Source organism: Rhinoderma darwinii, chromosome 11 (assembly GCF_050947455.1).
Source record: "Rhinoderma darwinii isolate aRhiDar2 chromosome 11, aRhiDar2.hap1, whole genome shotgun sequence".
Taxonomy (NCBI): Eukaryota; Metazoa; Chordata; class Amphibia; order Anura; family Rhinodermatidae; genus Rhinoderma; species Rhinoderma darwinii.
In genome coordinates, this window is record NC_134697.1 from 50,329,324 (window position 1) to 50,343,951 (window position 14,628).

General features: G+C 43.4%; 1 protein-coding gene across 3 annotated transcripts in view; it reads left to right on the forward strand.

Moving 5' to 3' along the window:
• LOC142663116 (solute carrier family 22 member 15-like) overlaps nucleotides 1–14,628 on the forward strand; it is a 164,581-nt gene that overhangs the window by 50,669 nt on the left and 99,284 nt on the right. For all 3 annotated transcript variants that reach the window (XR_012851044.1, XM_075841420.1, XM_075841421.1), the window contains exon 7: nucleotides 14,195–14,335. Coding sequence is in view for 2 of the 3 variants with exons in the window: in XM_075841420.1 (XP_075697535.1) it covers nucleotides 14,195–14,335 (141 nt within the window). In the remaining variant the exon portion in view is untranslated. The remainder of the gene's footprint in view (nucleotides 1–14,194; nucleotides 14,336–14,628) is intronic.

Genomic DNA, 14,628 nt, shown 5'->3' on the forward strand with positions numbered 1-14,628 from the left:
GCAGTTTTTGTGAATTTTCTGCCTCCTGAGTTCACAAATTACTTTTTTTTTTTTTTTTCTCTCTAAAAGCGTTTAATTGTTCTGGCAAGAAAAATGAACTGATTTACTATTAAAGGAGGCTCAGGCGTACGTCTTCAATGATGCAGATCATCTTACTTCACTAAAGCCATTTACCGGTACACGCCATCAATGTAATTGTTTCTTTTTCTTGTTTAATTTGAAACCCAAAAAAAAAAGTAATTTCTTAATTTGCCAAAAGTTCGTTAGTGGTTAGAAAAAAAGAAGTAGATGATGCAGATATTTTTTCATTGGCGTCCCGTGATCTCCGTAAATTATTCTATTGGCATTGGTTTGTCTCTACGTGAGTTATGGACACAAGGCCAGTGATGTATTGAGGCTATTTTACATCTTGCGTTCACTGTGCTTAATTATTACTATGACAATACTGGATAATTCTGTGTAATAAGGGCAGGTTAATTGGATTTTTAACCCCTTAAGCGCAGTGGAAGCAGTAGCTGCCATAGAACACGCGTGCCTGCAGGGCAATGACCGTATTTCAGGGTCAATAAAATGAAAGGCATGTATTTAATTTTGTGGTAGCTATTATCTTTGTACTTTTTTTTTCACTGCCTGCATTAAGTAGGGCATTTTATTAATGGTTCTTATCGCTAGTTGTTGACAATATGTAATGAGAGCGCTAGATACTCCCTTTCCTCTCTTTTATATCCTAAGCTAGATTAAAGCTGTGAGTTATGTTGCATTGTTTAAGTGATACCTAAGCCTTTTTAGATGTTAGCTATGAGATCATTTTAAGAGAGGGCCCATAAACCTTAAATGATTACAACTCAGGGAAGATATAATACAGTATATAACAGAGCAACAAACTTGTATCTCAGCAATTCTATTCATGAGGACACAATGACCGGCTAGGTTGTATAACTATATCAGAATGAGCATGGGGGTTTATGTGACTGGGATACTAAATATCTTATCTGTGCACGGGAAGAGAAAATTAAATGGACGTTTTAAAATAAGACACTATTGTATGAAGACCTTGAAGGCAGAATCTCATAGATGCAAAACTGTATGGAAATATAATTGACGGAAGGATCAGTTTTTGATGCTTGGCCATGTCAATTTATAAATGCGAAGCTATTCCAGAAGGTCCTATAGACTGAGGCCACAGATGCAGCATTTCTGATAATCTTTTATTTAATTAAAAAAATAAAAATAGTTTTGTCACCGTTGTTTTTTTTTTGGTGCAAATGTGGGTATCGATGGGAGTCAAAGGGGCAGAGTTTCACAGCTCCTTCACAAAAGGTTTGAAATCCTGCTTTTTACCCATGTATTGACCCGATGGATCATTAAATAGTAACATATTAAGCAACTGATGCCACGGAGTCTCGTCCTCTTCTATTGCTGTCCAAGCCTAGGTGGGGCCCGTTTCCAGTCAGCATAGTCTAGAATCAGCTTCCTTTATTTCTATAATTGAATTTCACTTTAATATCCAAAATAAAAGGTATCCGCTCTCTTTAAAAAATAGCTTTTTCCCTGTGATATCTCCTAGTTCCATTGTGTAGCATTCTCTTGTTTAAGAGGAACCTATGATACTGGTAGTCCTTATTGTTCTGGTTCATGAATATAATGCCAGTGCTGCTGTGACACACAGGCAAAGCAGTCAGTTAGGAGGGCCTGTGGGAATGTAAATCTGCATGGCCCAGCAGGCTTCTATGCCATTTTATTGTCTGTACAAAGATGAGTAACAACCTCTGTTGTACTTTGAGAATAGACGGTTAGCCGTCTGCTGCCTAATCTGTGCTTTATAATCATTCTGTCCTTTCTGTAAAGCAGCTCTCCGTGCATTGACTTCTTGGTGAGCCTGAGATGGACGTGTGTTTATACACCGCAGCCAATCTGAGGAGGCAAAGGTGCAGTGTGGAGGGAAAAAGCAGCAGCCTGAACCAATGATCGACAGGAGGTGGATTTCTGACTACTTGAGACTCCCTGTAGTCACTGTGTGAAGCTGCAGTCACAGATTACAGCTCTGGACCATGGAATTAATTTAAGCTCCCAACATACACGTATTATGTGTATTCGATTTTCAGGCGGAGGCCAAAAGAGTCTACATCGGTATACTGCAAAAAAAAAAAAAGTATGGAATAGTGTAGTAGACTAAGCTATTCCATCCTGCGTAATCCAGTAAAAAAGACCTACATGTTAAACGTATACATTTTTTTTTTTTTTTTAACATGGTCGCCTATAAGTGACCGGTGCCACTGTATGGCATCCATCACAGGCATCGGTTATTTGGATACATCATGAGCTTTTCAATAGCTTTTCTTGACTTATTCATTGTAGCCTATGGGTGACAGATGCGTTTAAATTATTTCCTAAAAGGGCCTCCGCCATCCAAACGCTATAATGGTATCCCTTTAACGGATACATTATAAACGGTCATAAGAGTTCACGACATAACTGTTAAACGGATGCCATTACAGCTTATAAGGTCAGAGATGCCACTGTTAGACACCCGTTACAGCCCGATTGTATAGAATGAGCGCTTTTCTCAGCGTATACGTCAAACATAGGCTAAAAAAACGTGATGTGAATGTAGCCTTAAAGAGCACCTAAGCAGTGAGGAAAAGAAATAGAAGGTAAGCATCACCTATAGGTACTGACATACATATCGTTTTTAGAATCGCATTCACTGTTAGCTGAAAAGAGTTGTAGCTTTATGCTGTACTTACATTTTATGTATACTTTTTTGGAAGTATACAGTAAAGTCTGTCCTTTCAGATATTTCTCCTGAGCATTAGGTCTGCGGGTATATTAGTTAAACTTGGATTCCTTGTTATGCAGATTCTTCTGAGGAGTCCCTTGACTATCCTCCATGGTGCAGTTCTCAACACACCCTCTTCCCCCTTCCTCACGGTTTTGTGATGAGCCGGCTCTTCGTGAGCACTAAAAAAAGTTAAAATAATCCAATGCAACGGCACAGACAGAGCATGGGCAGAATGCAGATGTTATATGGGAAACTGCAGATGAGCAAGGAATCTCCTAACACTGGATTTCTTAGCAGACTTCTTTAAGTCCCTGTAGTCTACAATTTCAACTGCCAAGTAAATATTAGAAGAGAATACTTAACAATTTAAAAAGGGCTTTTGAGTAAAAACAGACATTTCCAGAAAAGACAACAAATTCACTGTGTTTTCCAATATATGTTGTTTAAAGAGTATATACCATGGGGTTTTGGGAATTATGAAGAAACCTGGTTTGAGTTTCTATTCGAAGATCAAAAGCGGCAGATCAGCATGGTGGCATATTAGGGCAGCGGGGACAGTGACATAGAGTGCTGCAGAATGGAGGCCTCCATCTGAGCTGTCACCAATAGTTTCTTTCAAATGGCTCTTCATCAAAGCCCTCATTATGATCGCAATTACATAGCAAAAGAAAAGTACACGGAGTATGTGCAATGTCTTGTGAATCGCCAAGTCATATAATTTATAACGACAAGATTTATCTCTGAAGAGTTGTCTTTCTACTTAAGATGCACTTTCCATCTTTGCATTTAGCCTGGAGATTGTAATCCTTTAATCATAATAACTTGTAAGCAATCCTTGCTCTGGATATAATGGGAGCTCTGGAGGAGTGTGTTCAAACAACAAAAGCAATTTGGATGCAGTTTAATAATTTTGTCGGTGTTGAAAAATGGCATACAAGCTTAGTAATAAGTTAGTCTGCTTCATGGTGGTATATGAGAAATATTTCCCCAGCCACAGAGTCCAATGCAAAAATCGAATACTACATATATTAAATATGATAAAAAGCTATATGTGATATTACTATGACGAGCTCTAGATTTTGCCACTTACGTCCGTCAGTTGGGACTGGGACAAGGATAGGCCAGAAAGGCAGTGAATAAGATGTTCTATTGCATATATCGGTATCATTTTAGACAATAACACACATACACCAGTAGTATATAACACAGAGTCCACTATATGGTATGTACTTGGCCCAATGAAATCAGAGTTCATTTCTTTGGCTACGATGTAAAAGCGAAGGTAGTCCCAAAATATAAGGTAAAGGTTTATGTCCTCCAGTAAAGAACGTTTAGGTCTACCTAATTTATTCTGACAGAATTTCCTGCGGGTTCCAGGTCAGACACGCTGCATGATTTTTACGTAGCATATCCGTTCCGTGGGAACCCAGCCTTACTGTTTCCTCCCAAAGCCAGGGTAGAAGTTGTAATTATCTATTAAAGGCAACCATCATTCAAGACTGTTCTGCAGGCCGGGGCTGGGGAGTCTTTTCAAGAACAGAGCAGCTATTCATAATCCTTAAATCTTATGTAGTGTTTAAAGGCAATCTGTCACCAGTTGTATGTCACCTTAAGTGCTCCAACCGTGATAAAGGTGACAATGAGATACTACTAAACATACCGCTGTGTGCCACAAATAGTAAGGAAATGTTAATCTTTTTCCATTGTCGTTTGCAGATTCATTGAGAATTGTCCGCTGGCCTATCTCGATAAGTGAAATTCCTCTGTTTACAATCCTCATCTCTTGGCCAGAATGGAAAGCGATTATAAAGAGCGACTCTCGCTCTGGAGGACTTGTCCTGTCCTCTACTATAGGGAAAACACATTGATTTAAATGGGAGCTGTGTAATACTTATTTTCCCCTGTGACGGTGCTGCAGGGAAACCTAACCGTTAGGCCGGGTTCCCACATAGCGTAAATGCTGTGGAATTCTGTGTGAAATTCCGCAGCATTTACAGTAGCAGCACAGTGGATGAGGTTTAGAAAATGTCATGCCCACGCTGGGGAAAAACGCAGCGTAAATGTTAATAACTTGACCAGCGGTGCGGAATTTAATTATTTAGCGGCGTAATCGCAGCGTTTACGCCGCAAAAATGGCAGCGTCGGAAGAAAAAAAATAATCATGCTTACCCAGAACACCCTCCTTCCTGCAGTCTGGCTTCCTGGGATGACGTTACGTCCCATGTGACCGCTGCAGCCAGTCACAGGCTGCAGCATCACATGGCCTGAAACGTCCTCCAGAGAGGCCGGAGCGGACGTCAGAGGAGAGAGGGGGTAAGTATGAATGGCTTTCCTCCCAGCGGAATTTCAGTCCGAAAAATCGCACCACATTATTCTGACGGAATGTCCTGCGGATTCCAGGTCAGACACGCGTAATTTTTACGCGCCATATCCTGTCCGTGGGAACCCATCCTTACTGTTTCCTCCCAAATAGCAGCTGATCACTGGGGCCCTAGCAGGGGGACACTTTTTTTGATCTGCTTATTGTCAAGGGATCCTTTCAAACAAGAAGGGATTGTCCAAAGCAGAAAACCCTTTAAATAGTTGCTCTGTTCTTGAAAAGTCTCCATATATCCAGTCTTGCAGAACAGTCTTGAATGCTGGTTGATCTGCAGAAATCCCACTGCTGCGTACATACCTCAATATTGCAAACATATCATACATATAGAAAATGTAAACCCAGCTTTGTTAATGAAACCGCTAGCAATCGGGGAAAGAATCTCTTCTGTGCTGATCTGTGTATAAGGCCCCATGCCCATTTCAGTTTTTTCCTTCAGGCTGCTATCCGTTGTTGTCACGGATAGCACCCTGAACCCATTCATTTCAATGCGGCCATGCACACTTCTGTTGTTTTAACGGAACCGTGCAGCCGTTCCGTCAAAAGTAGGGCAGATCCTACTCCTGCCCGTTTTTGATGGAATAGTCTCGGCCTTCGCATTGAATTTGGTTTGTGAAACAACGGGCTGCAAATGGAAGGCATCCGTGTGCAGCCAGTGTGTGACGGGACCGTCAATAACGGCCGTTCAAAAATGAAGCCCATACATCCAGGTTGATGAGCGGAGTTCTTTATTTACTGAAACCCTGGAGGATGCCTGCTGTATTATTAACTGTGGCTACTAGTCACATTGATGTCTAAGGGCATGTTCACACGGGGGCGGATACGCTGCGTAAAATCACACAGCGTATGCGCCCTGGTCGACGCAGAATTCCGGCAGAAAAAAAAAAAATCTTCATACAGCCTGTGATTGGCAGCAGCGGTCACATGAGATGAAACATCATTCCAGGAGCTTGGCCTGGATGAAGAAACACAGAATTTTGGGTAAGTAAGACATTTTTTATCTAAAAGAATCGCAGCTTTTCTGCCGCAAAAAAATGCAACATCTACTATTTGTTAGGTGTTTTACCTCCTCATGGAATTCAATGGGGGAAAACCCAAAACACAAAAGCAGCGATTACGCAAATACAATTGACATGCTGCGGATTTAAAAAACGGGTCACAGGTCAAGTTCTGAGCGTTATTTTCTGCTAATCATTTACGCAGCTTACTGTATTATGCTGCTGCTACTGTATTATGCTGCAGATTTTTCGCAATGAAATCCGTCGTGGAAAATCCGCTCTATTTACGCTACCTGTGAACCCGGCCTAATGGAGCTGACCCTGAGAGTGCGTCTAGCATTTATCCCATTGTAAGGCCCCATGCACAAGGCCATGCCCGTAATCACAGCCGTCCGCATTTTCGAGCCGTGCTCCCATACAACGTACAATTTTCGAAACATTTCTATGGCACGGGCACCCATCCGTAGCGATACGGAAAGGTGTCCACGGCCAACAGAACTGAATAGTCCATATTACGGTACGCGATTATCGTCACATTTTACGATTGCGTGTATGGGGCCTAATTGTGTTTTTTTTATTTGTTCAATTACTGACAAAGCTGCTCATTTCTTACATCTTTGCCTGATCTCTTCCATTAATAAAAAAAATGTTGTGTTATGATTGTTTTGTTTTTAAATGATATTTGCCTATTTTTCCATATTTTTTTTAAACAGAATGAACTAGAAATTTCCAGAATATTTTTAGAGTTTAAAAAGGATTCAATGTAAAGAATGTTAAGCAGTAATGGCTGCTTCTAATATTTTAGGTGGCTGGTGCATATTGAGTGTCTTGTATCATCTTTATTCCATCCGTTTATTATAATCCAGCATTCTGCTCAATACACCTGTGTTCTATAGTTCTGCCCCCTGTGGCTCTCCACTGATTGCGCAGTGTGGTCTTCAAGAACTTGCTATGGTATGAGGTTCCATTATCTGCGTGTCCCTAGTGGGGTGTGGACAATCTGCTTATTGGTAGCCACTCAACAGTGACTCCTGTAGGAACATATGACTGTTACCATAGGTCAGGCATTTTGCAGCTTCATGAGGGATGATTATTAATATTTTTACTGTAATGATTTTAGCTCTTTAGGTTTCTCAATAGTATAGTCAAAATTTCGGCTATAGTATTTGTTTATATGGTTGCTGTTTGTCCTTTGCTCTTTCCTGGGTATACAGTACGTTTACAATAAGTTGGACAATTTCTGATTGTCCAAAATATGTGCCTGGTCATCAGGTAGAATATCCTTGATTTGGTCAAGGGTTCACTTATTTGTTTTTCTTGCAGTCTGAAAAGTTGATGCAACACAAAAGTTAAATTATTATTATTAATTATTGATATAATATTTTTTATTATTATTAGCTATATAAATACCGTCTCCACCTAGACTCACTTAGTATTTTTGATGGCCACCAACCAGGTACATATGAAACTAGCCTTATTTTCTTTGGTCCATTTGGTAGATGTAACTACACTATTCCTTTTTACTTTAAAAGATAGAAATAGTTTTCATGAGGGGTATAGCTGGAGTGTTTATGGAATGGAATATTACTAACATAAACTGTTTTGGGGAAGGCCCAGGGAGCTCGGGATCACCTTTACTGGTAGAGTTCTCTACACCAGCCATCCTATAAAGATATGTGCCGCTGAGATTTTTGTGGTTTACCTTGACATTCTCCTCTGTGGCGCCTTCAAAAGACCTGCATATGATTTTTATAAGCAGCACCTAGTACATCCACAGGTCCTCTGTGCCCTCCAGTTTATATATTCTGAAAGGTTTTTGTTTTTTTCGAGAGTTTACCATCCTGATTCTGGGCACTACAGCATAATCCTGCCCAGAGTCCTGAGTACTTCCACTTACAATAAGTAATTCAAGCTGGGAACATAAATGTATCCAGACCCCAAGTGTATAGCCACCTCTCTGTGAGACTGGTGTAAAATGTGTAAGACCAGTGGCGTAACTACCGCCGTAGCAGCAGTAGCGGCTGCCACGGGGCCCGCGGCATGAGGGGGCCCGTGTCGCCCGCCGGCACGGGCCCCCACCATGGCCGGAGGCTCTGCTAGCAGCCGCTATGGCTGCTACAGCGGGACGCCACTGAACACTACGGCAGAGCAGGGAGGTATCTCCCCGCTCTGCCATTAACTGGTTCCCGACCGCTGGCTGTATTTTTACGGCCAGCGGTCAGGGTCCTTAAAACCCGAGCCATAGACTTTCTACGGCTCGGGTTTTAACTTGCTGCCCGCGCGATCGGGCAGCTGAATGTCGGGTCTCCGGCTGTCAGTGACTGCCGGGGACCCTGAGGAGTGGATAGAAGCAGCTTTAGCTGCTTCTGTCTTCTCTGATCACTTGTACACAGCGCTCAATGCGCGCTGTGTACAGGAATAGAGACAGCAGCAGCGGCGCTGTCTCTATTCCTCCCGGTGATCATGTGACTGGTCACATGATCACCGGGTGCCGTTAGTGGCAGGCTGCTGCTGGGTCTTACTAGACCCAGCACAGCCCTATTAGTGACAATCGTCACTATGAGAGAGCTGATTTCCCCTGTAACTGGGGCTGCTGTGCAGCTCCAGTTACAGTGGAAAAGATGGTGTAAAATAAAGAAAAAAAATTATATAAAGTTCCCCAAAGGTCTTTTTTGACCTTTGGAGGACAGACCATAGTAATAAAAAAATAGTAAAGTCAAGTGCAAAATAAATAAATAAATAAATACACATAAAATACCCACCCCAAAAAAAAACGTTTCCCCCCCCCCCCGCCAATCATTGTTGTAACGCTAGCGCTGACCCAATTACCCTAATATAGACATGTAATATATTAAAATTTACGCTAGACAATGACGATCACAAATAAAAGGTCTATTTTAGGGTAAAACTATGTTATTACCAAAAAAAAAATAGCTGAAATGTAAAAAAGCTTCTTTTTTTAATATTATTTTCAAACTTTATGAATAAAAATTCTAAAATAGCAAAAAAGGTGTGTATAAAAACGATAAAAAATGAAACCTGCATTGTCTACGGAAAAAACGTCGCAAAAATCACGTCGTTAGCCCAACAAATAAAAAAGTTATAGCCATTTAACCAACACGTGCTAAAAATGGCTAAACGGTGTCTGGTCCTGAAGGCGCAAAATAGAGCAAAAGACAAGTATCCCCCCCCCCCTCTCCACAGGACACGTATCCCCTCTCCACAGGACACGTATCCCCTCTCCACAGGACACGTATCCCCTCTCCACAGGACACGTATCCCCTCTCCACAGGATCTCCACAGGACACGTATCCCCTCTCCACAGGACACGTATCCCCTCTCCACAGGACACGTATCCCCTCTCCACAGGACACGTATCCCCTCTCCACAGGACACGTATCCCCTCTCCACAGGACACGTATCCCTTCTCCACAGGACACGTATCCCCTCTCCACAGGACACGTATCCCCTCTCCACAGGACATGTATCCCCTCTCCACAGGACATGTATCCCCTCTCCACAGGACGCGTATCCCCTCTCCACAGGACGCGTATCCCCTCTCCACAGGACACGTATCCCCTCTCCACAGGACACGTATCCCCTCTCCACAGGACACGTATCCCCTCTCCACAGGACACGTATCCCCTCTCCACAGGACACGTATCCCCTCTCCACAGGACACGTATCCCCTCTCCACAGGACACGTATCCCCTCTCCACAGGACACGTATCCCCTCTCCACAGGACACGTATCCCCTCTCCACAGGACACGTATCCCCCCTCCACAGGACATGTATCCCCTCTCCACAGGACATGTATCCCCTCTCCACAGGACATGTATCCCCTCTCCACAGGACATGTATCCCCTCTCCACAGGATCTCCACAGGACAGGGGATACATGTGTGATCGCTGGCAGTGATAGGGAGAACGGGGGACTGAAAGTCCCCTGAAGTTCTCCATCACAAACCTCGGACTTCCGGGTTCTGTGTCGGCAGCTCCATACAAATGAATGGAGCGCCGGTCGTGCTTGTGCGCATGCGTGACCAGCGCTCCTTTCATTTTTATTGAGCTGTGCAGACCCCGGAAGTCAGAGGTTAGTCATGGAGAACTTCAGGGGACTTTCAGTCCCCCGTTCTCCCTATCGCTGCCAGCGATCACTCATGTATCCCCTATCCTGTGGAGATCCTGTGGAGATCCTGTGGAGAGGGGATACATGTATTTTGTAGGACACACTGTAGGTCGCATTTTTTTGGGAGAGGGGACGCTGTATGGCGTTCCCTACGGGGGGGGGGGGAACGCTGTATGGCGTTCCCTACAGGGGGGGTGGCTGTATGGCGTTCCCTACAGGGGGGGGCTGTATGGCGTACTCTACAGGGGGGGGCTGTATGGCTTTCTCTGCAGGGGGGGGCTGTATGGCGTTATCTACAGGGGGGCTGTATGGCGTTATCTACAGGGGGATGTATGGCGCTATCTACAGAGGGGGGCTGTATGGCGTTATCTACAGGGGGGGCTGTAAATAAGGCACTATCTACAAGGGGGGGGGTTGTGTGACACCCGGGGGAGGGGGGCCCCAGTCAAAAGTTTGCTATGGGGCCCAGTCTTTCCTAGTTACGCCCCTGTGTAAGACCTTCATCCCTCGATACTCTTAGCAGGCCATACATATTAAAGTCGGCCAATTCTGCCAAAATTAATCCAATGTGCATGGGGGCAGCCCAACATTCTTTTAGCAGACATGGGGGGAGGGGGCTGAAGGATCAGCCATGTTGGATTTCAACATGCCTGATGCTTCATGAGATTAGAAGATTAATCTTCTTTCCCCATTCGAATAAACCTGCATTCTTGGCTAAGCATACATTTTTATGGGGCAGCCAGGAGAAGGAGCGGTTGGCTTAGTCCCACTAAGTATTCCACACTCGCCTTTCCAATTCAGGGCCTGTGTTACTCTTAGGGAGGATTTACACGAGCGTGTAATATGTCCGTGCAACGCGCGTGATTTTCACGCGTGTCGCACGGACCTATGTTAGTCTATGGGGCTGTGCAGACAGTCCGTGATTTTCACGCAGCGTGTGTCCGCTGCGTGAAACGCACGACATGTCCTATTTTTCTGAGCGGTTCGCGCATCACCCACCCATTGAAGTCAATGGGTGCGTGAAAATCACGCGCACCACATGGAAGCACTTCCGTGGGACGCGCGTAATTCGCGCAACAGCAGTATGATTGAAAACCGAAAAGCACCACGTGCTTTTCTGTTTACAAACATACAAACAGAGTGTCATAATGATGGCGTCTGCGCGTAAATCATGCAGCCACGCATCATATGGTGATGACACACGGAGCTGTTAAGTGCCTTTTGCGCGTGCAAAACGCACACGCTCGTGTAAATCCTCCCTAATTGTTCAACATGGCCAGCTTTCACCTAATGGACTGCCCTTTTTTCAAAGAACTCTCCAGGACTAAAGTAACCGACTGGTCTCCAGGAAAATGAATATGAACTATGTCAACTTATGTGGTCTTTCTTCAATAAGACTATGGAATTCAGACTCACATATAGCAATTACATGGCTTCTGATATTTATTTATTTTTGTGTTTTTTTTTTTTTGTTTTAACCTTGACCATGCTATTTGCTATTGATCCCTCCACTGATTTCTCCACTTACGTTTGGTTATCAACATCATCAACAGAAATGCTTACAGTACTTGACATGAGTCAATAAAAACTGGTACAATAAACATGAGCTTAATGAATGATAGACTGGTATGTAAGGAGACGGGACCTTGCCCATGAGGGCATACACTTTATGAGGGAAGGGGGAAGAAGACAGTAGGTCAGGGTAGAAACGGTTCATCCGGTCGAGTTGAGGTAGCAGGGTTATTACAGGTTGTACGTTTTTCTAAAGAAGTGGGTTTTCAGGTTGCTTTTGAAAGTTTGGATGGTGGGAGAGTGGTGTGTTGGGAAGAGAGTTCTAGAGTATATGGGAATACATGGGACAAATCTTGAAGACCATGATGTGAGGAGCGGCAAGAGGAGAGCAAAGCAAAAGGTCTTGTGAGGTCCAGAGATTTATGTGTGGGGAGGCATCGTGAGCATATAGGGGGGACAGGTTGTGCACACCCTTGAATTCAGTTCAAATGAACAAAAACATAAGCTGGGCAATGGGTAGTTAGTGAAAGGATAGGCAGAGGTGGAACGGGGAGAAAGATAGAGTAACATGGCAGCATAGTTGAGGGGGAATTGCAGGGGTGCGTGAGTGTTAGTTGGGACGCCACAGAGAAGGATGTTGCAGTAGTCTAGGGGAGAGATAATGTGCACATGTACTAACTTTTTTGTTGACTCGAGGTTGGGGAAAGAGTGAATTCGAGAAATGTTTTTGAGTTGGAGGCGACAAGAGGTTGTCAGGGCGGAATCAAGGGTTATCCCGAGGCAGCGGAGTTGTGAGACTGGGGAAAGTCTGTAGCTGTGAACTGTGATTGATAGTTCTGGTTTAGGGGTTGATTGACATGGGGAAAAGATGATGACTTCAGTTTTCTCCATGTTGAGTTTTAAGAAGTGGGAGGAGAAGGAGGATAATGCTGTTAGACAATCTGGAAAACAAAGAGGGGACATCTGGGCCAGAGAGATAAATTTCTGTGTCGTTTGCATAGAAATGGCACTAAAAGCCATGGGATCCTAAAAGCTGTCCTAGGCCAACAGTGTAGATAGAGAAGAGCAGGGGTCCCAGGATGGAGCTTTGAGGGACAACAACAGAGAGAGGGTGAGACGAGGAGGTGGTGTTTGAATGGGAAACACTAAATGTTTGGTTGGTAATGCATGAGGAGATTTAGATGAGGGCCAAGTCTGTGATGCCAAGAGATGAGAGAATTTGTAACAGGAGAAAGTGGCCAACTGTGTTGGAGACCGAGGACTGGAGTAGAAGGAGGAGCACAGCGTAATGTTGTGGGGCCTTGGCAGTTTTAGTAGCATGGTGGGGTCAGAGGCCAGATTGCAGATGGTCAAAAAGAGAGTTTGACAAGAGGTGGGAGAACTGTTCAAGCTAGACATATTTGTTCAAGTTTTGAAGCAAACTGGAGTGGGGAAATGGGGCGATAGTTGGACAAAAAGGATGGGTTGAGGGATGGCTTCTCTTTCTTTTGGGGTCTAAATATAATAATAGCAACAGTAAGATGTTCATACATCTAATATCCTCCTTGTATTCTTATATTTTCTAGGCTTAATTGTGCTGATCTTCTGGGTCATACCATCGAAAGCTTTAGGGTATGTGCACACACACTAATTACGTCCGTAATTGACGGACGTATTTCGGCCGCAAGTACCGGACCGAACACAGTGCAGGGCGCCGGGCTCCTAGCATCATACTTATGTACGATGCTAGGAGTCCCTGCCTCGCTGCCGGACAACTGTCCCGTACTGAAAACATGATTAGAGTACGGGACAGTTGTCCTGCAGCGAGGCAGGGACTCCTAGCATCGTACATCACTATGATGCTAGGAGCCCGGCTCCCTGCACTGTGTTCGGTCCGGTACTTGCGGCCGAAATACGTCCGTCAATTACGGACGTAAATAGTGTGTGTGCACATACCCTTACTGCGATATATGCAATGCATTGTAAAGTACCTATATTTCCTAATGCTAAAAGTAATGTTCACGTTGTTGCAGTGGGTCAACATGGGCCCATGAGAGGGAATGTGTGACATTAGCTACACTGGCCCTATAAGAAAGCCATCACACTAGAACAGAAGTGACTATATGAATGAATTTCTCATTTCTGTAATTGATAGCTTTACTTCTCTATATATGTGTGCGTTTATGAAGTAATTCATTGTGAAATGCCTCTGACTTGCACGCTTATTTCTCAATGCAGTGTTTGGGGAAAGTATTAGATTGGGGAGTTTGTTGCCATCAGTGGTCAAAGGAGTGTTATTTTCATCCAGACCATTATTCTATGTCAGAGCACATTCTTGATAAATTGACTTTCAGAAAACCAGCTCTTCAGATATCTGCAAACCTTTCAGTAGCAATGATGATCTGTTTTTTTTCCAGGTATGTCTGCAGTTTGGTTTATTATGGTCTGACCTTAAATGCAGGAGAGCTGAAAGGCAATCTCTATATGAATGTGGCATTGTACGGTCTTGTGGAAGTTCCTGCTTTCCCTCTCTGCTTGTTTTTTATTCAGAAGCCTTGGTGAGTATGATGAAATTATGTTTTGTGTAATTATTTTTAAAACCCCTATTAGCCTTCAAGGAATTCTAAACCTGAAGAAAAGAAAGCCTGTAAAAAAAAAAAATAATAATAAATATATATAAGTGTGTGTGTGTATATATATATATATATATATATATATATATATATATATATATATATATATATATATATATATATATAAATCATGTCTAGACAGACTGATCGTAAGGTTGAAAAACCAGAATTTCTAACTCATGTAATATTTAAGTTTCCCTTAAAGTGCTGCCATATGG